The 25,945-nt window shown below is 41.1% G+C and overlaps 1 protein-coding gene across 2 annotated transcripts in view; it reads right to left on the reverse strand.

Moving 5' to 3' along the window:
- HGFAC (HGF activator) overlaps nucleotides 1-25,495 on the reverse strand; it is a 40,213-nt gene extending 14,718 nt beyond the window's left edge. The window contains exons 1-7 of one of the 2 annotated variants that reach the window (XM_031588723.2): nucleotides 25,040-25,495; nucleotides 23,843-23,897; nucleotides 21,919-22,015; nucleotides 16,383-16,456; nucleotides 10,892-11,005; nucleotides 9,740-9,871; nucleotides 8,286-8,396 (exon numbers count right to left, since the gene is read on the reverse strand). In XM_031588723.2, the coding sequence (XP_031444583.2) occupies nucleotides 8,286-8,396; nucleotides 9,740-9,871; nucleotides 10,892-11,005; nucleotides 16,383-16,456; nucleotides 21,919-22,015; nucleotides 23,843-23,897; nucleotides 25,040-25,105 (649 nt within the window). In that variant the 5' untranslated portion in view covers nucleotides 25,106-25,495. Of the gene's footprint in view, nucleotides 1-8,285; nucleotides 8,397-9,739; nucleotides 9,872-10,891; nucleotides 11,006-16,382; nucleotides 16,457-21,347; nucleotides 21,539-21,918; nucleotides 22,016-23,842; nucleotides 23,898-25,039 lie in introns of those variants that run through there. The other variant, XM_090139716.1, reaches the window with a different exon arrangement.
- Between the last annotated feature and the right edge of the window lie 450 nt (nucleotides 25,496-25,945).

Raw genomic sequence — 25,945 nt, forward strand, 5'->3', positions numbered from 1 at the left:
TCAGATTCATTGGCTGCCTGCAGAAATCCCTGTCTTTCCTTGATCTGCCTAGGAGTTCCTGTATCTCCTGTGCTGGGTAACTGCAAGCTTCCAGGATAAATATAAACATTACACAAAGGCATCTTCAGAATCCATAGACATTGCTCTTACAGACTTCCTCACTTCATTGCATGGAAAAGCCCTCAGCTGTTTTGAGAGCAGAAAGGCAGACACTGCCACATGAAGCGAAACACACACCATGCTGGACCATCCCTGGCTTTGTAGCAAACTGCTGCCCATTGCCATGTACTGATCCCTCTCTCTGAAAGTGAGAATAGCAGCACCTACTCCCACTTTTAGATCTTGCTAATTAATGAATATAAACAGAAATATAAGGAAGTGATATTTCTACATAGCTATATTTCTATATAATTCTGTCATATGTCTAGATCTCAATATTTCTATTTTGGCTTATGATTTAATACAATAGCAGATAATACATATAACAAATTTGTAACAAATAATTGGTTCATATTATGTGCTGCTTTCCCACTTGTTGAATAGCAATAAAACCTCCAACCTAACAGCACATAATACTGAAATATAACCCCAAAGAAACCGTGGCTCGATTATGAAACACACACAACATATTTAAGCCAAAAACAATGAAAGAATATGAGAAAAGTGGCAGCCCTTTGTAATGAATTAAATGTAATAGAAACTCACCGTGTAAAAAAAGAATGGTTTTAGGGCTGGAAAAACAGGGTGATTTATATGGTACAAAAGATCTTTTGAAGTTGCATCCTAACTTAAGGATTGCACACATCACTTGCTGCTGCTGGACTTATTATTTAAAATTTTTCTCTTTCAACAAATCTTTGTAATCTTGCATTTGCAAATACTCTAGATAATTGAGACAAAACCGAAGAGCTGATTTGTTTTATAAAACTTGATTTGCAAATCTACCTTCTGTGCAAGCTGAGTCCTTTTAAATAGAGGTTTAAATTCAGAAATCTATAAACTCTGAAGCAGAAAAAGAACCAGACTTTCTGGCCAGTGGGGGAGGAGTTGCTCATTAGAGAGCCAGTAACGAGAGGAGGATCTCTGAAGCACCTGAAGATCCAAGCGTGGCCTGGTGAGAGGAAGTAGGCAATGGGAGAGGGAAGTGCTGCAAAAGAGATTTCTTCACTAACTTTTAGCTTCTGAGCTGTATCACAAGCCCACTGAATCTTTCCCTCAACAGCCTCCCTAATTGACAGTTATACAGCATAACACATTACTTGGATCAAAAGGTGTCAGTCCTCTCACATTTTCAAGAGGACATGCGCCCTCTGTAAAACACGATGAACTGATACCACTGTGCTGTCCTCAGTAAATAAAAAATGAGATTAAAAGCACAGTAACATCTTTAAATTAATAATCGTCCAATAACTAATGCCACTGCCAAGTCAGAGGCCTTATAATGAAAGTAATAATCAGCTGCTAACATTGATCATATTAGTTTATACTAAAGTTGAAAACAAAGACTTGCCATCTAAAAAGGCACCAATGCAGGCACAAAGAAGGTAACAGACACTTCAGTGCCCACAAACATCTGGGGGGGAAAAAGAAGCACCCACGGTTTTTGTTTATAAAAATGAAGATCTCCAACATATTCGTGTCTGATTGGAGGAAATTCTGCTATTGTCTGATATTCACCTTCTAATAATCATAATCATTTTTCCTATACAGTGAAGCAGTATAGCTTGTTAGCTTTCTCCTCTCTAGCCCAGATTTGCCCAGATATCCAGTGCAAGTGACTAATCCACAACCTCCATGCAAATGGTGCTCTATTTGCTTAACGTTTTTCTCTATACCAGCCAAGCTCATAATTAAAACTCCTGACTGTAAAGAAGCCTAGGACAGAGTAGCCACTGTATCACAGGTCACATCTGCCATCTCCATAAATGATGCCTTACAGTTACCATTTTCTGAAGCCACTTTTGTCTCTAATCTTCTGTTCATCATCTGCTATGTATCTTAGTGTGGTGAAACAGAGAATTCTCAGTTCATGATATCACGCTCATGCACTTTGTCATCTTTCAGTTCTTCCTACTATTTGCCATTTCACATCTTAGCCCACTAAACATAGTTTTTCTCCATTAAAATGTCTCTAGCTGCTTTTTCAAAATCTGATGAAAATCCAACTCACCTTTGCTATTTCTGCAACCGTGCCCTAGGCTTCCTCTTCATTACCCTTGTTTTAGTAAATCTAGCACCAACTTTGTGCAGTTTCTTGGGGACCCATAATACTTTGCCACTGCAAACCACCTAGTGACCTCTCCAAATAACATCGAGCCGTATCAAAAAATAATGAAATAATTTTTGCCCTCAGCTGTAGAGGAATAGAAACCTTTTCTTTTTTCTTTCCTAGTTTTATTACTAACCCCTCTGCTCCACGCATGCAAACAGCAAACACAACTCCAGCATCATGTGGAATGCCCCCTCAGCCATTAGTATCAGACCTACTGATTCAACCTCAGTGGGCCATCAACTGATTGAATATTTGCTTATCCTTGTCAGCCAAATGACTTTATTATTATATTTCACCCTTTTATTTTTATCTTTCGAGATTCTAGAAAATAAAAAAATTAAACATTAATCTGAAAGCATTCTGGTAGATTATAGAATACCACTGGTAAACAAAAAAGCAAAAAGATTTCATTATCACTATACTCTCAGAAGAAAAGATTTAAAACTTTTCCTCCAGCACCAAGACCTACATTTCCTTTACAAATGTACCTTTTTTAGCAGAAATCTGCAAACACACTATTTCAGTAAAATAACCACTAAGAGGGTGGGCTTGCTGTCTTTTTTTTTGACTCCTTTTATTGCCTCACTCCCCCAGTTACTCAAAGATGTGGCCGAGAGTTCTTCCTGTATATAATTATATACTCATCTATCCTGTCATCTTACTTCTCTAAAATTCTTCAACCTATTTCTGACATAAAACAACACATCTCCTTATATAACCATAAAACTTCCACAATTAGCATTGCAACTCATACTTTCTTTAAAGTATGTTGTCTCTCTAATTCCATTACCCATAACCTACAAACCAAAAGAGAAAAAAGAAGAAAGAGAAAGCATAAGGGTTTTTCATAAATACTCTTAAAAATTTCACATTTCATTGTGCCCAAACTACTAGCAAAACACTATTGCTACCTAAACCTTAATCCAAAAAGCCTCAAATAAGGCTCTACAGATTTCCCAATTAAAAAAATAAAAAAAAAATTAACAACAAATTAACAAACAGTTGTGGATGCCACATCCCTGAAGGGCAGGTTGGATGGGTCCTGGGCAAGCAGATCTGGTGGGTGACCACCAGCCCATGGCAGGGACTTGGAACTGGATGATCTTTGAGGCCCCTTCCAACCTAAGCCATTCTATAATTCTATTCAATGATTCTACTTTTAAACCTAGCATCTGGTGCAACTTACAACCATGGTGACACAAATCTAAATGGGCTTTCCATGGCTCTGTTTTCTACTTCATATTTTGTTTAAGCATGAAAAGCACAAAAATCAACCACAACTCACCCATTACCCAGCTACCTACATTTTGTAAGTAGCTCCACAAGAACCTGAATTATTGCTAAGTCCTAATACAACAAAAAATAGAAATAAACCCCAGCTAGCAAAAGTATTGTATCACCCAATGAGTAAAGCAATTCTGTACCCCCCCCAAAAAAAAAATAGTTGAAGGCTGAAAAACCACTGAAATTTGTAGTGTGAAAACCCCCTTAATTACCCACATAGGATTCCAAGTTATTTCTCTGGTCAGTGATGGCACAACAAAGATATCCGCAAGTGTTTTAGGAAAAGGCTTGGCAGCTAGTTAAAGAGAACAAAAATATGCCACTAAATGCTTGCCAATAAATCAAGAATAAACTTAAAAATGCAAATGAGACTCCCAATTTAACTAACAACTCACATCCAAAAACAATACCAAAGCACTAACTCCATGTACTCTACTCCACTAAATCATGAGAATGAATTACTTTTATCCTAGAAATGAAGCAAAATATACATGTTTCCATTTATACTTCAGCTAAGGCCTGCAGTGTGAATACAATTGCAGGTTTTCGATCATTGAAACCCAGGGTCACCAATCCCTTAAGACAAATAAACCAAAAAAATCTCCTTCCCTCACCATCCAACGCTGACTAACATCTCAGGCTGGAAGGAGCTCTGCACAACCTGATGTAGCTGTGGTGTCCTTATTCATTGCAGGGGAATTGGACCAGGTGGCCTTTAATTGTCCCTTCCAAATCAAGTGGTTCTATGATTCTATAAATGCAAAATATAAATGATTAATGTGCCCTCTGGCCAAATAGCTGCACATAAGCTCTGTTCTCCTCTGTATTCAGGCAACGTTTCTACTGCAGCTCCTTTCTGTTCAAAGAAACCTGAACTATCAAAGTAATTTTACAATTACATCATCACAACTGTTCATCGTGAGTTACTGACTCCAACAAAGCTAAATATTTCTGCAGTTAAACATTTCCCACTCAAACATTCACAATTCCCTCTGCACTCTCTACACCAGTTTGGACCACCAACAAAATATCGTCCTCACAAGCCTCTGAATTTTCACTTCTTATCACTGCCAAAGTAGCTGACTGAACCCTATCTGTTACTCTGTTACTGTCCCTGTACAATAAGATCACAACTGCTCCACATGTTTGAATAAGTAATTATAAATTTTCACTTAAAACTTGGATTCAGGCTCTCTCATCAAGAGCTCTGTCTCCAAAGTGAACACAGCTACTCTCTTAATACAATTTTTTTTTTTCCTGAAAATTTACAAGTGCATTTTTGGTGCAATTATTATGAATCAAGTTTAATTAAAAATGGACACTTTCATAAATTAAAACAGCATCTGTGTGGGGAGGGACTTTTGGTGAAATATCTAATTTCCTTTCCTGAAATAATATGCATAAACTGCACTAGAACAGTTTTTAAATGGTGTGTCTTTCTTTAGTACTGAAGATTTAACGGCTGGAAAATACAGTATTATTACAAAAAAATAGAAATCTATATTAGAACCTGTCTTTTGTATATAGATCTCCTTTGTTATACATATCTTCTGTTACATTTTTCACCTCCCATTATGTTCTATTTATTTATTTATTTTTTAAAGCCATCTCATAATGTGCCAGCAACTGCATGATCATTATGAGAATAGCTTGTCCATACCTATAATGACTGTTTGCAAGGAAGTTATAAGAGCAGTGAATAATGTCTTTGAGCCCTGACAAAGATCCCTTCATCTGGAAAAAGAGACAAATAATGGGCAGATAAATAGGTACCTGCAAAATCATAGAAGTTACGATTAATCTTTGTTACTCACAGTACAAAGGGGATAGAAATAAAACTACCAGCGAGTAGGTTAAGCTAACAATAGAAAATACTGTTTTTCTTCATATCTATTTAAATTTTGGAACTTCTTGTCACGGCATGAAGTTCTACAGAATTCAGATAAATTCAATAGAAGACTAGTAATGGCCTCACGGGGGCCTTACTGTACTTGAAGGGAGCTTATAAGCAGGAAGGGAACTGACTTTTTACATGGTAGTAGTGATAGGACAAGGGGGAATGGTTTTAAACTAGAAGAGGGGAGATTTAAGTTAGATGTTGAGCATAAATTCTTTACTTACAGAGTGGTGAGGCTTACTCCAGAGAGCTTGTGGCTGTCCCATCCCCAGCAGTGCTTAATGCCAGGTTGGATGGGGCCCTGGGCAGCCTGATCTGGTGAGGGACAACTAGCCTATTGGGGTTGGAACAGGATGATCTTTAAACTCCCTTCCAACCTCAGCCATTCTGTGACTCTATGAATCTATTAAACATGAATGTCCACCAGTTTCCTGAGAAAAACCCTCAAATGAGAAGTGTTTCTCAGTAATTCCCTGCTCTTTAAACTTCTCAGTAATCTACTTTGCCAGCGCTGAGGGCACAACAGAATTCAGACTTGTGATCTCAAACAGGTTGACAATGCATGTATTTAGATTTGTGAGGGTGGCATCAAAATAAATTCGCTGTTTTTATATTAGAAATAGATGAAGATTGGCTGGTTATTCTTATAGATGTCGAGAGCAGAAGGTGACAGAGAGACCCCCATCCACTTCACAGCCCAATAACATTTTGGAATGCTCACTGTTTATTAAATGGATGGGTTTTTCTTTTATTTTTAAAGACATATTTGCATCACAATTTGGCATTAAGGTTGCCTCTACAAATGAATAATTTAGAATAAGTACATTCTGGTGATTTTGCAGCTTTCTCTGGATCAAGCGTTATAACCAGAGGCTACTGAGATTAAAGTGTAAGCTCCCAGCTCAGTCCTGTGAGGGAAGACGAGACTGGAAAAGAGAAAACAAAGCAAAACAAAAAACCAGCTGTGCTCACAGCATCAAATTGAAGGGTTGAAGAATAAGCTAATCTAACACATTTAAAAAGCATCTCCACATGCTGTGATATCACCAACTCCCAGTGTTCTCACCAGCATGCCACTGCCCTGGTGTAACGGCATTATCAGGTCAGTAGACTCCAGCATTATTTTCTTTGCTTTAACTTAGAATGACTAAATCTTGGTTAAGAGTTTTTTTTTGTTTTTTTTTGGTTTTTTTTTTTTTTAATTTTATTTTTATACTCCTTTGCAAGCCCGACACATAAACACAATCCCTTCAGTTCCTGTTTTGTGTGTGGGTGTTAGGCAGCCTAACACAGATGGTTTGTAAGCATCTCAAAGCCATTTGTTTAGCAAACTAAATGCTTGCTTTATTATTTACAAGTAATCAAAGAGCACCTGCTTATTTCTTGTTCTGATCTATCCAGACAGAAACCAGTATTACATCCACAACGCTGCCCTTCTGATGTTTATAATTGTGGCTGCGCTCAGTGGATGTTTATGTACAGCACTGCAGATATTTGGGTAGGAGAAGCTGATAACTAAACAGGAATGTGGAAAGTGTGAAGAGGAGCAGTGCGCAGTCCTCCCAGAATTTTAGGCTGCCTATGCACCACATACATGCAGCTTCTTGCCCACATCCATGCAGCAGTAATGCCTGGGAAAAATCTCAGTGGGGCAACAAAATGACAAAAGCACAGAGGTACAGTGAAGGACTTGCAAGAGTCACAAGCTCACTTCACATGATTAATCAAGAACCTGGTGAGTCAAAGTTCAGGACCAGTCCATAAACCATTCAATTTGCCAATTCATTCTTGCGATTTGTTGTTCCATCTGTAATGCCAGTCCCCCTGGCGTTTTTTTTTTCCCAGTTGAATAGATGGCTGCATCATTTTTCAACCTCCAGAACAGAGTGGAATATCAGATACCACTTTGATATATCAGAGCACATTATATCCATTATATTCCTCTAGGTGCAGAGTGCAGCCACCAAGAGCCCTGCCTTTGTTTTTGATGAGACCAGTCTTGGGATATATGTCCTGAGAAATCCTTTGCTATGAGCTATGGGATCATGGGCTGGTATGACAGCAGGTCTGTTATAAATTATGCCTAACACCTTTGGCATTTGAAAAGTAGCCACTGATACAAATTGAAGATTTAGTGTGCATGGGAGTTTTACAAACAGCCACAACCTCAGCAGCGAGAAAAGTTAAATCATCTTCAGGCAAGTTGCACCAAAAACTACATAGCATCAAGTAAGAAGCAACACAGAGCTAGCACACAGACAACAAAGGCAGGTTTCTCTGCCCTGACCCACCAGTAATATAAGGATTTTTTTAGGTAAACTATGTTGCACTAAATGTGCTATTAATTTGAAGTCCGAAATAACCCAAACAGAGAGTGTGCATTTTATCTCTGTCTACATCTAACAAGAGTCCAGTGCTTCCAAATATAGCCAGCTGCTAGATTTTGTCAAAGCACAAACTCCTATTTCATGAGTAGACAGCACGAGATTCCTGAAGCCCTGGGGAAGCATTTACGCTGGATAACAACACTGATATCCTGACCCTACAAAATGGACACACGTACTACTTTTATGGACATGAGTAATTGGAATAAAATTTTTGTGTTTAATTTTCCAGAAGGTTGAGGACAGAAACAAGTATTTTTAGTATCAGGGTTCCAGAGAAGAAGAGCATGTTATGTTTTGCACTGGAGGAATACATTAAACAGTTGTTTGTGAAGTTTTACATGACTCTCAGTTATTACAGGAAATGTCTGCAAAGGCAAAAAATCCCCAGCTTCGCACACAGCTGAAAACTCCTAATTCCCTTCCCACAGTATGTTGTTATACTTACTAATATTGCAGTACTTTCCTACGAAAGGTCCTTCGCAGTCACACAGGGTTTCCCCAGTGGAGGCAATCATTTTACATTCTCCGCCATTCATGCAAGGATCATGACCACAACCTACAAGCAGAGGCCACAATCAAATAAAGATACAAACTTATCAAGAGAACCAGTTCAATTTTAACTTAATTTAGTACATCTTCTTCCTGCACACGCTGGAAATTTTCTTTTTACTCATCTTAGATATACACTTGATATAAATTGAAGAAAAGGAAACTACTGATTTCTGCCTACTGAGGTCTGTCTCATTGTTTTCATTCTTATTGGATAACGTCAGCACAGCTATTGAAAAATATTATTAATGAACAATAGGTAAAAGGAGGTGGTGATTATTACTACTGGTGGTGATGATGGTGACATTTGCATTTCTTCCTGTACAGAGGGTTCTGCCAGTTCCAAGTTTACCACTGAGCTGTGTTGAAATTTGTAATAACATATTTAGCAGGGAGCTCAGCCCAACACTTAGGGTCTGCAACAAAGAAATATTAAGTCTTCCCAAATTTCCTATCGTGTCTATGGACTCCCACTGACCTAGAAAGCCACCAACTCACTCTATGCTTCAACTTCCACTTCTTTCAATTGGGAATAAAAGTGCATACCTTCTTCAAAGGGCTTTTATGAGGCTTACTCAGCACTGTAAGTCTGGAGAGGTGGATTTGGCCAGCTGGACTCAATAACAGAATAGCCATGCTGGAGCATATAGAGATGTGAGGCAAACTCTTTTGCTCCCTACCATCTCTCCTTCCAAAGGGAGACGTCATGGTGGCTTCATCAGATACATGACAACCCAGGGTGCATGCCCAGCTCTACCTGGCACCTCAAAACAAGGAGGAGGCTTCAAAACATGAGCTTTGCCTTGACTGGAAATGGATATGTTGAATCTAAAGTAATGGGAACTCTGGGGTCAATACAGGGCAAATGGAATCCTGGAGTCAGGTACAGTTAACATGCTGGAAATTCAAGAGCAAGACAGGCTGGGGAAGAAATGCCAGAGGAAGCAGCAACTTGAAGAGACTGTGGGTGTTCAGGGAAGAGTAAATGAGGGTGTACCTCTCAGGCACCTTACAGTTCTGAAAGAGGGCTTGTGACATCAGAAATTTCACCACTTCCACTATATTATCTGTCCATATTCCTACACGCTGCAGATCAAGATTCAACTGCTGTCAAGGACAGCACTAAGACTTGTCATTAAATTCAGCTTACTATACTTCATTGCTTTGATTGAGGAACTGAGGTGATTTCCTGGGTCAGCATTACTGCTCACACATGGAAGGGTATGATCCCATTGTAAAAAGTATACATGAACAATGACAGCAGCCTTGCTATCATAACACCACTCGGGTTTTATCATTTATCCCCACTCTATGCAGGTCAGGAGCTGCAATACAAAATAATGCACTTACTTTTGTGTTCAACTCTCTGGCACTCCATCTGCCCATCCACACAAATGCACTGCTCCACAGATCCTTGTTTGACTCTTGACCAGCTCATGTCCACGTCAAAGAACTCGTAGAGACTATCATCAAAACATTTCTCTAAAATGAGGTTTGAAAAATAACACAGGTTTTCTGAGATTATTTCTTGCACAGGATGTTGCCACGCACCCTACTCTCCCTTTTCCCTATTGAATAGACACATTTGTTGACAGCTAGTGGTTCTCCAACAAGCCATCCTCCAAGGTGTGAAGACAAAGCCAGCATAGCAGCAGCTACAAGAACCTAAAGGCAGAGATTACTTTCTCCTAAAGCTCTGTGAATATGATAGCATTACTTCAGCACCCCTAAAAGTTCAGCCACCAAATGCAAAAAGATAAAAATCAGTGATATATCACTGTGTCTATCTCATTTTACAACATCAGTCACAGATGACAGGCTATGCTGGAGAGCTAACATTGAAAAGGGCATCTTTGCTTATGCTGGGAGGCAGTCCAGAGCTGTAGGAAGAAGTCTTTGTTAAACAAAGGCAAGCACAATTGGACATCTTGTTGTAAAAGCCTAATTTTTCTCTTGGCATGCACTAAACTGGGAGTGACAGCACCATAAAACTGGAGAAATAACCCAAGCAAAGCTCTTCGGCCCCTCCTCCACCTCTGGCACTGCATTCCCTGCAGGCAGAGAAGTTGCACAGGCATTAGGGTTGTCATCACAGAAGCTGAAATGGCCCCAGGTCTGCATATGCAGAAAGGATAAGGCGTCACCTGAAGTTTTGCTGCTTTTTCACGTCTCCCCACCCTACCTATTGGATGGTATTATTAGTCACTTCCAAGCATGTAAGTGATATTTAAATCTTAAAAACAGCAAAGGGAGGGGAGAAGGCTCTTTGTGTTTCCCATAGCTTAATACCTCACTGGCTCAGAGCATGCTTGGATTTATAACTGTATAATCAAGTTATTTTCAGCTGTCCTGTCACTAATGAATGTCTGTCATAACCATTTGGAAGTCTGCCTACAGAAACAATCATGCATAACAGCACTACCTTTTCATTAAGGAAACTTTAATGTGCTCTTCTTGCTGCCCCTATCTCTTGGAATAACACTTGGGGAAGCAGATACTCACTCATCTGACAGTCTCTTCCCGTGAATTCCTCGGGACAGGCACAGTGGTAAGTCTTGTGACCATGAGCGAGAAAACACGTCCCTCCATTTTGGCAAGGGTTGTTTGCACAGTAATCTAAACGGACCACATAAGAAAGCTGTTGTTAATGTCTGCCTGATAAACTATGCTTTGTTGCGTTACAAGTTGGCTTGGTTACCTTAACCATTTTGGTTTGATGCACAGTGGCTTTAATACCACCTCTTAGTCTGAAACACTGTTAACCCAACCAATGTATATTGGTTTTGTTTTGAGGTGCAGAACTCATCCAGCTTTTTAAATCCATGTAACAAATCACTGTTCCGGATGTTTTCCAAGATAATAGGGCAAGGAGAAATGGTTTCAAACTAAAAGAGAGGAGATTTCGACTGGATATAATGAAAGAGGTTTTATATGATAAGAACGGTGATGCACTGACTGGCACAGGTTGCCCAGGGAGGTGATGGAAGCTCCATCCCTGCAGATGCTCAAGGTCAGGCTGGAGGGGCTCTGAGCACCTGATGGAGCTGTTGGTATCCCCGTTCATTTCAGGGCAGTTGAATCAGATGACCTTTAAGGGTCCCTTGCAACTCAAACGATTCTATGATTCTACTCAATGAATAACTCGTCCCAGGGCGGCGAGCTCAGGCCAAGCCGAGGCTATAGTAAAGAAGATGGGCCGATGCCCACTAGATGGAGCTGTGCCTTTGCACTGGGGAGGAAGGCGTAGCTCCGGCTCTGCCCGGATTACTGCCCTGCATGCTTTACATTTCAACAGAAATAACCAGGATTATGCATTTCTCTTTCAAATTACACCAAGGACTATCCTCCACAGAGGAATTTGCTGTGGATTTTTTGGATTATATCTAAAATGAACAGACAGCTGGAACAAAGGAAAAAGCTTTTGAAGCAAGGCACATCCAAATACATCAGGCCAAATGAGATTAAGCCGGAGCAGAGCTATGGATCTATTTTTACAAGAATCTTCTAAATCATGGGAAAATAAGTTGGGAGAGTAAGTAGGGGATGTGCTAGAACAGCTCTCTCACAATGCAATGGAAGCTTGACTTCCATCAGAGCAAGTAGTGGAAGCTTTGGTGGCCACCTAAGCTCCTGATTGCAGTGACAAAGTGCATCTCCCCTGAAGTCAACCAACATCTTGTTTTGCACCTGCAAATGGCCCAATAACTTGCCTGCATTTCATCCTCCTTGCTACAGCTACTCAGACTCTGTGAGTGGTTACTCAATCCAGGTGCTCCGTCAGCTGGAGTAGTGTCTAAGCATAAGAGGCAACGTGTGAAAACAAGCACACACGTACAGAGCTAAGCAAAGTATGAAAGTCAGTTCCTGAACTTGGCTACAGTAGTGGAAATGTGAAAGTTCCCCTGCGCAGATCAAAATATTTACTGTAGAACAGAGTGGTGTAATTGATGTGAAATACCAGCCCTGGGTGTATTCACTGCTAGTTTCACTCCAGGATAACATCAAGAGAAAGCAAGTATAGACAGCGATGATTCTACTGTTCGTGCTGTTTGGTAGTTATGAAATTTGTAGTGATGTAATGTTTCCTCAAAGGCAAATTCAGTATTTCCTGTACCAATCACATCAAAACCATGACCTGCTCTCCATCTTCAGATACAGCAGGGCTCTGTAGAGAGACTACACCTCATAACACCCACAAAGAGTACTTCCAGCCCCTCCTATCTTTCCAGGTTGGAGACCCTCACTGCATCCCCTTGCCCCTACGGCCAGACTTCCCCTGGCTATTCCACATCCCTTCCCTCCTGTCCTGGAGTCCAGCTTAAACTTTTACCTTCAAGAGATGCTCCCAAGCAGATGAACACATCACTCTTCCTCTAAGGACTCCTACCCAACAGTAACTATGATATTAATGGGGAGTCCAAGTCCTTGTCTGTTCAGCCAGTGTCTATCTCATGGGAAAAACAACTTGCTCTTGCTGGCAGCCACCCTGACATCAGCTTCACCTCTCAAAGGCTGTGCAGGAGATTTGCCTCACCTTTCTAACTATATCTTCCCACAAAAACTTTTGGTTTCTGCCACCCACCTTTCCCAGGGGCTGCTCTTCCTCAAAGCCCCTCATGAGACAGAGCCTCTTCCTCATGCCTGCACAGCCCACACGCCTCTACTTCTTCTTTTCAGATCAGTTCAAACACCTCTTAGGAAAAAGAAATCTCTTGTCTGGCACCTTCCAAAACTAGGCCACTCTGGGGTTCTGGCCATTTGTCCAAGATTTCCAGATATTCAGCAGCCTGGTCAGAGCAGTAGTATTGACAGACTGCCCAAGATCTGACAGTTCCAAACACAATGACACTGCACACTTATGCATGTATATTTGTATGTGAATCTGAGCTGTGCATGCAGAGCCCCTGTTTGACTGTGTTCACCTCAGGCAGATCCTACACATGCTCTTCACAGGATTTCCCGAGCAGGAGAGGAAGATCCTCCAGAAACCTGAACAGATATCTCCTAAAGGCAGAGATAAAACTTCTGCTAATTTTGGGGGGGCTGAACAAGCACTGCAGGTGCTGTTTCTGTGAGCTCTGGCTCTGTGCTGCACAGCGCAAACATTTCCCTCCAGCAGAGCCTTTATACAAGAGCTTCACTTCACCCTGGAGCCAAAGGTTTGGTGGTTAAACTTTCTCTGGAAATTGGCAGAAGTATTTTTCTGGATCAATGCCCCAAACAACTTGCTTAACACCAACTTGAATGCAGCTCTGGTGGTTTCAAGCAGACTCCCCACATACATGGGGCAATCTAGATCTGGAGTGAGTCCATGCTTTAGCCTTTGATCCTTCCCCATCCCAATTCACACACTTCTCACAAATCTCCCGTAGGCAAAGGCATTTTACCCTCCTGGAATTTCATTTTTTACTGCTTTTTGTGTACTATAAAGCAGCTGAGATTTCCTCAAAGTTGTAATATCTTACATGATTTTATTGTGGAAAAAAATCCAGCTATCTTCCACATTTAGAAAATCATCATTATTCAGTTGGGCTGTTGCTCTCTTCCCAGCTATCTTCCCAGCACTTTCCTCCATTTTCTTGAAATTCCCTTCAGCCATTTACCACTCCTTCCTTTTGACCTCACCATAAACCCTTTGCCTTTAACCTGACAATCTGCTAAATGTTTTTCAAGTCTAAATACAGCACTTGCTGCTTAAAAAATAAATAAATAGAACTATGCTTACAAATAAATCAACTTGTACAGACTTATTTAATTGTACAAAAACTTTAATGCTCCTGGATTTTCTTTGTAACAGCCAGCTGTGTTCCCTCATTCCCCTTTCTCTTTCCTTTCCTCTTTCACACATATAACCTTCTTTTCTGAAGAAGAACTAGAAGCCAGGACAAGGTCTCTCTGGGATTATGGTACATTGACAGCCCTCAGCAAGAGGCAGGCTGTTGAGGGGGCTTTCTCTTTGCAAATCATCCTACCCAACCCTATGGTGGATAACAGACAAAAATGATCTGGAGAGTCTCCAAAACGAGCAAGGCTTTGGGGACAAGACAAGAGGCTGTCAGGACAGCACTGATGGGAAAGGAAAGGGGCAGAGGTGGCATGAGGAACCCCGGGGCAGCAGTGGGGAGGGGGAGGATGGAGGGATACCCAGTAAATCCAGTCTCCACTGGTGAGTGCTCATCCTGGCCAAAATGACTATTTTGGTCCCGAAAGTGTGCAGCTTCTGTAAGCCCTGGTCCTCTGCTTTTCTGCTCAGGAGGAGCAGCAGGTGATGTCAAGGTGCTCTGTGTCACAACAGTAAAGGAGGCAGAACAACAGAAACTCAGTGCACAAGACTGCAGAGGTAAATGGAAAAGGGCTGGAAAAACTATCATGAGAAGGAGTTGAGGGGGAAAATAAAAACACTAACAAGAGTGAGGCAGGAATGCTCCCTTTAAATTCACAGCAGAATGTGAGTTACTGTTTCCCAGACTTTAAGTTCTGAGAGGGCACTCATGAATAAGCAAGAGAAGCTCTCATAACTCGACTCTTGCAAACATGAACTGTCTATATTCAGCATTCACATCTGACATACTTGCATTACAAAGGCACATGCATTGCTGCTTGTTATGGGATTAGGTCATTTGTCTCTGATCTACTGTTAATCTGTTTTAAAACCAGGCTGGAAAATAATTTAAAGCTGTTAAGTTTAAAATGATGATGTTGCACACTGCTTAATTTTAGATTCTCGGGATGATTCAGCTTGCATTGGCTTTTCAAGTGCTCTGGTAGATTGTAATCAGTTTGGCAACGAGGCTCCTGACGTGACAGAGAACTCTGCAAGGAAAAGGTAGAAAATGCCCTTTGTTTGAAAGTGAGAAGCAAACAAGGGTAGCCAGCCAGATCCCACAGATTGAACAAGACAGGTCAGATCTGAAAGTGGCTCCAAAGAGAAAAGAAGATGATCAGCATTCAGATACAGATCCAAAATAGACACTGGGACATGAAGTCTGGTCAGTACACCAGGTTTTTCAATGCCAGTCAGTCACTGTGCAAATGAGGCCTAGATATCTATATGTTCCTTACAAAATGAATGAGTTAGATGTTTCTGAGAACCTCAAGCAGTCAGTCCATGAAGGCTGAAGACAGGGAGGTAGACATGCAAGGGCCAGCCATCACGGCAGTGCTGAGGGCAGCATGATCCCCACCAGAATAGCTGGGACATGGTGCCTTCAGCCACAGCATTGCTTAGAAGTAGCATATAGACGGAGTTCACCACAAGCCTGGCTTCTCCATTTAGACAGATTTTAACAATGTGTGTAATCACAGCATTTGAGTATAGTGACCCACATAAAGCTGTTACAGTGCTCTTCTAAGTAACCCTTTCGTTGTCCCTCAGTACTCCTGCAATGAACCACCTGTCCTCCTGTATTCTCCATAGCAGCCCAAAACATGAAGTAGCTTGGTTGTTATAGAATCACTGAACCATCATAGGATCATTTGATTTGGAAGTGACCCCTAAAGATCCAGTCCAACTGTCCTGCAATGAACAGGGACACCTACAGTTAGATAAGGTTGCACAGAGCCCCATCCAGCCTGACCTTGAACATCTCCAGGGATGGGGCATCTGCCACATCTCTGGGCAACATGTTCCAGTGCTTCACCATCCAAAGGAGAGCTGCTCCTTACTGAGATCACTAGAAGGAAAATCTGAAAGACATCTCCAAGCTGATGATCACCTCTGTGCTCAGCTCCAGCAGGAGCTCAGATTTCCACGTTTGCTCTCCCGTAGTTTCTTTCCATGGCTTCAGATTAATCAAGAGTGAATTAAAGACTCTGTAGTATTCACAGCCCGATGCTATGGTTATGTAGACTCACAGGAAGCTCTTGGAAACATTTAATGTGAAGGCTTGTTCTGTGTTCACAAGATAAAAGCCACAGAGAAGGCACAGGCAACTACTACATATGGAAAATGGGAAGCAGGCACACAGAGTGACTCAGCAATGGCTTGCCTTACCTGAGTGCTCCGTGGACTGCAATGTGCAGTACCCCCATTTCCTGTCCCGGTCATAGTTATGTGTTGTTGAACACCTGGAAAGAATGAAAAAGTGTTGTTCAGCACAGCTTCAAAGAGCCCAGATATTGCATCAGATGAATCAAGAGTCTCCATCACAATCACAGAGCATGAAGGGCAGCCATGGGAAGTTCATTTACCCCATTGCTGTGTGCAGCATATTGGAAACTTGCTTAAGATAAAAATCCTGCAGAGAAAATGCTTATGAAGATTTACAGGATTAGAGCTACCCTTAGAGGACCCTTGTATTCTTGAGAACGTTGCTTCAGTATAGCTAGGCACCTTCTTTTTGTCCTCACTCTAGAAGGGCCTAGTACACAGCTGCACTGAAACTATCATAGAACATGGTTGGAAAAGACCTCCAGGACCATGAAGTCCAACCATCCACCTACTACCAATATTTCCCCACTAAACCACGTCCCTTAGTACCACATCTAAGCATTTCTCAAACACCTACAAGGATGGTGACTCAGCCACTCCCTAGGCAGACCGTTCCAGTGCTGGATCATTCTTTCAGAGAAGAATTTTTTCATAATATCCATTCAGTATGTCCTTGACTCTTTGTTATATGGAAATTCATTCTTGTTTTCTTAATTAGCATCTATTTCATTTGAACTCTCAAAACCAAAGGAAAATTAAAAAAATGTATGTGCTTTTGTGGGTTTTTTGTTTTGTTTTTGTTAAAGACACTCTGCTTCATTTATTTCAAATCAAATGCAGACTAAGAATGAGATGTGGAAGCAGGACCTGAGATCTCCAAATAATCTTCCAGGGGGGGATGGTAGGGAGGGGAAGTCTGCTTTCTGTTTCTAAGATTAGAAAACAAAAGACAGAAATGAAAAACTAAACAAAAGCAAATAAATCACGTCTCCCGTATTCATTACAAAACAAGCCAAGCAGGACCCAACCCCTTTCTCATGCCTGCCTGTTACCTTCAATGATCTGCAGAGGCAGAAGACTACCCACAGAGGGACCTTCTCCTTGCTTTCCGTGAAAAACGTGTTTTATGTTCGCTTCCTTTAAAGTATTTCCACTTTCCAGCTTGCCTGACAAATTGAGGAAATAATTGACATGGGGACGGTTTCCAGAGGCACAGCTAAAACCCTGCATTTCTATTGAAACCTGCACCCCACAGGCACTTTGGAAACGTTACCAAAGCACCATCCAGATGAACTTTGACAACTGTGTGATCTGTGCACTTCCCTTGCCTTTATCCTTCTGTTCTCCCCAAGATTCATTACACTCCAAGGTGCATTAAGCTTATATTCCTTTCTTACAGAGGTAGACATAGGCTTCTCAAGGTCAGACAGGCAGTGGCCGAACAAAACCTTAACTCCACAAGTCCACATCTTACCCCAGCATCCTATCCACCAAAACTCTGTTTCTAACCATTCTTGGCACCTGGGGACACGTTTTGGGGATGTGGTTTAGTGACAGAACTCAGTAGGTCAGGTTGGCAGTTGGACTTGGGATCTTGAAGGTCTTTTCAAGACTGATTCAAATGATCATCTGATTCTGTGATACTAAAATAAATATCAGCTATACTTGCTGTCACTACATAAGGAAATATGTGGCTATAGGGCATAGCAAGCAACAGGATTAGCTTTATTTAACATCAGATAACTTATTATGTGCTATTTTATCATGTATTGAACAGTTACATTATCTTTCTACCACAGAACTTCACAAGCTAGAACAAAATCTTATTGTAGAGCACATCTACCATTTTAACTGCCTTACACTGATCCTTCATTAGATTCTGTGAGGCAGTTTAAATGCTTTATTTTCTATGCAACATCTGAATAGGCCACGCATAATAGGTTAGGTGACCTTAATCATAAAAGATTCATAAAAAAAAAAAAAGGTATTGAATATTCCAGTGCAGACTAAAGCAACATCCTTAAAGATGCAGTTTTCTCACAGACATTAAAGTTCACAATGATCTGAGGGAGTTAAGGGAAATCTCCTTATACTCTCTAGTGGGAAGCAGATCACATTCTTTTAAAGGATGGTCTGCAGCACACAAAGATTACAGTGACTCTCAGTATTGTGTCACTTGTGTCATTGTTGGCAAAACAGGCTCAGACTTAACATTTCAGTAACAATGGAGAAGAAGAATAAGCCCTTTCTGACTGACATAATTATTAATTTAGCAGAGAGGTGTTACACTGGGCAGCATGGGAGAGGCAAAAGGAAAGGTTCCACATACACTTAAAAGCAGAACTGAGTATTTGTCAAAATGAATTTAAGCAAACTCAGCGGGATAAAAATATATGAAAAATGATGCTCTCTAGATTCTGTCAGGCTAAGCAAACAGAGAACTAGAATTTTGCTTCCTCAATGTCTTTTTCTTTTTTTTTTTTTTCCTCCTGCTATCAGAGGTCCTGACTGCTTCTTCTACTGGCTTCCTACAAGCCATTGGTCCTCCCATCCAATGCTGTTATCCTACAGGGACTATGAATATATTAATCCCACCCTGTGCTGCTAGGCTACCCACATATTCGTATCAACCTTTCATGTTTTCTGCCATGTTCCTCTTACTCCACAGAACAAGCTCAACACATCCTCAAAGCTACTTCACTATTCTTCGGTGTCCATTAAATCCTCAGTTTCTCTGTCCCTACGCTGTTTTGTCTTTTCTGGAAGCGAGAATGAAATTCAGCAAGTCTTCCAGCTAACTTTTTCCTCTCTAAAAACAGCCAATTTACATGACCTCTTTAGTAGCTGGTAAGAGGCTGCTAAATGGGAATTTATCAGTGAGAACAGATTATAATTAAAGGGAAATGCAATACAGGGTTCTGTTAAAGGAAGTTTGTTACTACAATACTGAAATTGTTTTGTCTTCTTTTCTGTGTTTTCAGTAAATATTTATAAAGATGCCATGCTGTTTGTTGCTCTCAGAGAAAGCAAGAAGAGATTTCTGCAGTCAAAACTCTGACTTGTGTTGGAATATTTATTGTTACAAGCCATCGAAGTCATGCCTGATCTTCTTAACATATTTAGCCCTTGGAATCAACACTGCATTTCATAAATGAAGTGCTCTCCTTTGTGTTAAGATAGACACTACCCTCCAATGCTTTCTGAAGTAGGACGGTCTTTTTATTAAGCCTAATATGATGAGTTAACACATGATACTTGTGTAGTATAGGTGGTATAAGAGTGCATATAAGAATAAAGCCAGTGGAAACCGAAAAAAAGTCCTGCTTTGAGTCATACCTTAAGGATTAAGAAGGACTCCTTAAGTACACAATCCAGCACCCTCTTAGGTCTGATAAGGCACAAAACCTCCTCAGGTTAAGAAAAGCAAAAACTAGCAAAACACTGTGCTATTTTCTCCTAGTCTGGTCTCCTTGTATTTGTCCCTGGCATCCCACAATCTCCATCCTTGCTTGCAGCTCGCAGGCAGGCAGGAGAAGGAACGAGATGAGCCTTCTCCTTGTCTGCTGTGTGCCCCTAAGGATCAGCTGTCAGCAGCAGCCACACATGGGCTGGTCTGAGGTCACACAAACATGTCCGGAGTACATTTCCCAATTGCCCTTCAGGTTTCTGTTCCCAGCATCTCCATGCCTAAAGTCACATGCTGAATCGCTTTTAGCTTGTGAAAGAAAAGTAAATATTGGCCAGCAGGTCAGCCACAGGGTGAAATGATCTGTCAGAACTAAACAGCTCCAGCCATTCTCTTCATCTCCATGCTTGTAAATGGCTTTTTTAAAAAAATAGAAACTACAACTGTATGTTCTCCAAGGTCACCTGCAAAGCATGCTCTAACCTTGGATCTCATACATACCCTGCCTTTCCATTTCTGTGGTTTAGCTTGTTAATTACTCATGCTTTGGGTATTTTTTTATTTTTTTATTTTTTAGCAAGACTCATCTTAAGAGCTGTTTGAGAACAAGTAGTTCCAGAAGTCAAATTCTATGTGGCTACAGTCCAGCAAAGACAGGTACCACGTGAGAAAATGATTTTTCTTCCTTTTCTCAAGCAAATTCTCCTTCTTTTAAAGATTTTATTTTCTGGATTGTACTGATGTAGTAGTCCCCTAACCCAAAGCTCTGTGTCTATTTGCAACAAAGAATCATAGGATCATTAAGATTGGAAAGGATCACTAAGATCATCTAGTCTAACTGTCAGCCCAGCCCCACCATGCCCACTAACCATGTCCCTCAGTGCCACATCTCCATGTTTCTCAAACACCTCCAGGGACTGTGACTCCACCACCTTCCTGAGCAGCCTGTTACAATTCATCACCACTCTTTCTGACAAGGAATTTTTCCTAGTATCTAAGCTGAACCTTCCCAGCACAATTTTGGCCCTTATCTCTCATTCTATCACAGTTACCTGGAAGAAGAGGCTGATCTCCACCTAATCACAACCTCCTTTCAGGGAGGATGTAGAGAGCAATAACGTCTCCTCTTCTCTAGAATGAACAATCCTAGTTTCCACAGCTGCTCCCCATGAGGCTCATTCCAGACCCTTCCCAGCTTTGTTGCCCTTCTCAGGGCCCACTCCAGGTCTTCAGTGTTTTCATGCAGAGTTTTACTGTTTACATTAAACCACCACTCACACTTAAAAGGGATATATATCATCAGAAAAAGGATGCAGATCACAAAAAAGTCAGAAAAAACTATATAAGAACTGTGAGTTCTGTTTGGGCCAGCAAAATGCACTCTATAAAATATTATCTCCATCCTGAAAACACGTATGTACATTTCTTTAACAGACCTCATCTCTACATACATATTTTTCTCATTCCTGATAACTATTTATTTCCTGTTTTATTACCTTTTGTTAACATACTTGTTAAAAAGATACATCTGCAAAATTACTCTTATATATTTGCGACTTACTAGAGATCCCACATAACTACCCTTAACCCTAAAAGAATAACAAGTATTCATAACAACTTACATGTTTGAAAAAATAGCCTTTGTCCAAAATAAGGAACCTGCTCTTAAACATACTAATAGAATGAATTTTTACCCACAGGCAGGAGCACCACAGCACATGAAAAGAATCTGATGAAAATCAGGATAGAATAAGGAGATGTTAGGGGGAAAAGCCAACTTTCCTCAAAGATCGGCTTGTCCCTACAGCAGTACAAATACAGTCCATGCAAAGCAACAGATTCTTTAAGAAGGTCATTGCTTACAGGTGGTCCTTATCTTCCCTTTTGCCTTCAGCAGTGGCTAACTCCTTGTCCTGGCTCATTCTGTACCAGCTGTTACCAATATGAAGGCCAAGAAAAAAACATTTTTGTAGGTGCTAAGCTTTCTGTGGCATTAGGTACCCTGTGACTGGGTTCATTCCCATCTGTGTTCTCTTTGATCCAAAGGCTGTGAGCATCAGCAGGGTAACTTAATTGCTCTCAGTGGATGTGAGAATGAACCCATGTTAATTATTACAAAAACAAGACAAAAACACCAAAAGCATTATATTTTCCTTTAAACACTGTCTTTATTTGTGAGAAACGTTAACTTACCATTTCTTTCGGGAAAATAGATTTGATAAACACGAGTGATAAAGCCTTCCACCATACCGGAAAGGAAATGTGCATAAATTTCCATCCTCTGTAAACACTGCAATACAAGAATAAAAACCTCACCATGCAGCTGAACACCAGCCCAGAGGTGTGTGCATATATGAATTAGGTTGTTACTATATTAAATTGTAAGTCATCACAGAATGGCTTAGGTTGGAAGCACCTTCAAGGATCATCAAGTTCCAACTCCCCTGCTACCTGTGTCTTTACAACTTTATTATTTAAGAAAAAGTCTAAAATCTCACATAATTACCAAATCAACAGAGTGATGGACTCTGTGGTAAATAGAGCATTTCAAGTTCAAAATACATGCAATTTCTGGTACAGCAAATGACAATTGCATTTGTTAATTGCAATTATCATTTCTAATTGTGTAGTATTGTAATAGCATATTAAATTGATTTCTGGTGTAGTATCCTTCCAGGCTACCCATCACCTTGTAACCTCTGTTTAAAACAATTATGGCACAAGGCAGTATAAGCTGAAATAGAAACAGCCAGGGGAAAGAGGATTTTAAAGGTTATGGGGTGACAGAGAATTTTGATCTTACCCCCTTCCCCTTGGGATAAGTGGATAGAAATTGATAGGACAGGTATCTGAGAAGGGCAGGTGTTCTATTTGCCAAGTCAGTGATAGCTGCATAAGAATGGCTAGTGGGAGTCTAGCAGAAAAAAATCCTTCAAGATGAATGTTGAGAATGAAAGAGACTGGAGACAGAAAAGACAACAAAAAACTGTCAGAGCTTATTTAACCATTAAACTAAAAGAAATCTGTTCTGAGAACCAGGAGCATGAATGGGAAACCAGCTGCTGGGATAGGTGAGGAACGGGGCATAGAGCCATGGTCAAGTGCCTATTTCCACTTCTTGGTGATGACATCACCCTCCTCATCCTGAGCCTACCTCTGCAGTCACAGCTGGGGCTCCTGCACAGCACTGTGATATCTGTTAACCCTGGCAAGCCCTGACATATCACTTCAAATCACTGCTGAGGCCAGTTATTAGCACTATGAAAAACAACCCATCCCTGTGGTCCAAGCCTTCCTAGCCAGCTGCAATTATGGTCACCCTATTGGCCTTGGCTGTCCCTGTGTCTGTCAGTGCAAAATAGTTAATCCCCGTCACTTTGCTATCTCTTCTTGAAGCCTAGTATTCGTTGTCTGAACTAACTGGGTGAATGTTCAGATATTTACCTTCACTGCTTGATAGCTCCCTTTCTAAGTACCTAGAATATTGTGAAAATAATTCCATTGAGAAGACATATTTAATCCCAAAGGTCATTAAAGATTGTTCTAAGCTACATAGGCAAAAGTAACAGCCCAATTCATACAAACCACAACAGCAAAAGCACAGGGCAATAAAGGCTTTAAAACTGGAAGTCTGCAATGTCTGCATGCAGCCAGGATGTCTGAAACTTCAGTTTTCAAAAGAAATGCTACACAGCAAATTGTACGGAACTCAAACCCTCCTCTTGCACAGAGATCAAGGCCAGTTGCAGGAATTGAACCCATACATTTAAAGAGCTGCTTACGTACTTTAAAGCACAGGGCAGACACAGCTCTGATGAAAATAAAGGGAGTTACACATCACAGCTCCAGCATGTTAGGAGACAGGGTAAGCCACACAAGCTCAGAAAAATGAAAATCTCATCAGCTCTTTCACATTAATCTCCACCTGAAGGAAAATTACCTGGGATGCCTGAGCTAATCCCAAGTTCACATCTACATAGAAATTAATAGTCATAACCATTCCATAATCCTTATGCATGTTGAAACAAAGACAGGCTTACTGCTGGCTTGCACAGTGCGGATGCAGATAGGCAGATCATTCTTACTGTCATGAGAACTATTGGATTTGACTCTGTACCTTGTCGGTGAGTGAACTCATGTTTTGAGCCTCTTCCTGCCCCAGATTTGTGGTGCTACAAAGAGAAAAGAAAGAATGTGGAATGAAGAAAGAAATTCACTCTGGGAAACATCCTGTAGTGAAAAATGTGCCCTCAAACTGTATTTCTCTCAGTTCTTCCACGCAGATCTCATTATTTGCATCTGGTTTCAGCTGGAGCACAATCTGATGAATGGGAGTAAATAAACATTGGATAGCAGAAGCTCTCTGTTAAACCAGGAGAATCTAGCACAGTACAATAAAGGCTGAAGCTCTGCTCCATTATATCTTGCTACTGCCAAGAGACACATCTCCTATCTTCTCCTGCAAAATGAATGTATGCATTCTGGGGCCAGCTCACAGTTACAGATAATATCCTAGGATTTGACTTTTCCTGCCATCTAGCCGTATCCCTCAGGGCATTAGCTAAGAAAGCAACCTCAACTTTATTTGGGTTTGCCAATCAGCAAGCAGAAAGTATCATTGCTCATTAGAGCTAATCTGAAACCACAGGAAATAATAATAAAAAATGGGGAATACACATAAAATGCTGCTGCCGCCAAAGGCGCTGACAGCTGATCTATAGCAAAATAAAAATATCACGAAAACAGTCAAGGAAGCAGCACATCATGAACATGGATGTGCATACAGAATGCAATAAGTAAGGGATAAGGCAAAGCTGTTGCTAAGATATACTGACAGAGCTTGATCATTTCTGAGGAAGAAACAATTTTTGCACTGAAACGCCGCACTACTTCTGTCTGCATTGGGCAGTCTGCAATGCCAAGGCTGAGCTTTGTCATAGGCATTGTGAATAACCCCCTCTGCCCCAACATAGAATGTTTAAGAAGATACTTCTGCAATTTGCTCGAATAGTTGGGATTACAGCATCATTTAAGTACATCTGAGCTAGTTTTAATGTAGCTGATGAAGTAAAAATAACTATAAAGATACACAAGTGTGGGCTTGGGCTATCAGCTATGCAGAAGGGATGAGCTATCCTATAAACACTGCTTAGACAGCACTGCTGTGGGCCTTGATCTAGCAAACCCCTCTGCGTTTGAAGCACTCATTCTTTCCACCTGGTTGGTGGCATCACTCATCCAGCCCCGGGCAGCACTGCCCTGCCAGGCAGCACGTCGCTGATCTGCCACTCTGAAGCACAGCAATCAGACTTACCTTCTTCATACAGTCACCACTCAGAGCCAGAGCCAAGATGAGAGCGAAAGGAGCACAGGCTTTCATCTTCACTCCCCTCTCACTGAGGTTTTGCCTGGCGGAAGGAAACTTCCAGGGCTTGGCTGAAGCAGGAGGGTGAATAAGCAACGAGTTTTCTCAAAGGACTGCAATTTGTTTGACTGTAGGGTATTTTAGTTCTCTAAGTAAGCAGAGCTCTTATCGTTGTTAATCATTAATGTCTTTGCGGGTAGATGGGAATGCCATGTAGCAAGATACACTGCCTAAACTGCATGGAGTTAAGAGTTTATCATGTGTCTGACTCCCGCTGCTGGTTGTCAGTGTCTTTTCTTCTTCCATGGGACACAGCAGGTGGTACGGGCACCTTCAGAGCAGCTGATCCAATGGTGCTTGTAATCAGGAGCTGTCTAGCACCCAGACACTTTCCATCTCTTTCCCCTCACAAGAATGGAATAGTAATAAAAGGAGTTCCCAGCAAGCCCTCTCAGAAAACAACATTGTGTTGCAAAACATGGAACAGATCAATGCCAATATCAGGCATAGGAATTACTCATTAACAGATGGCTACCTGTCCAACCGCGACTTACAACAACAGTCTTTTAGGAACAGATTGCAAGAATTAGAAAGAGGGAACGCACACCAATGACAAAACACTTGCTGTACTGAAGACCTCCCTTCTGCAGCTGCCTAAACAAGTCCATCTCAGTCTGTAAGTGCTTGGCCATGATAGCTGCACAGGAGAACTAATGGGGATGCAGAAAGAATTGCTAAAACTGAAATTTCACCAGCAGAGTATGTTTCAACCCCACCTTGCCCCACAACCAAAATCCACAGGTTTGGCTGGTAGAACTCTGCCTGTGCTCGAGGCTCAAGCCAGCCATCACTGTC

Source organism: Phasianus colchicus, chromosome 4, assembly GCF_987193195.1.
Source record: "Phasianus colchicus chromosome 4, bPhaCol1.hap1.1, whole genome shotgun sequence".
Classification (NCBI taxonomy): domain Eukaryota; kingdom Metazoa; phylum Chordata; class Aves; order Galliformes; family Phasianidae; genus Phasianus; species Phasianus colchicus.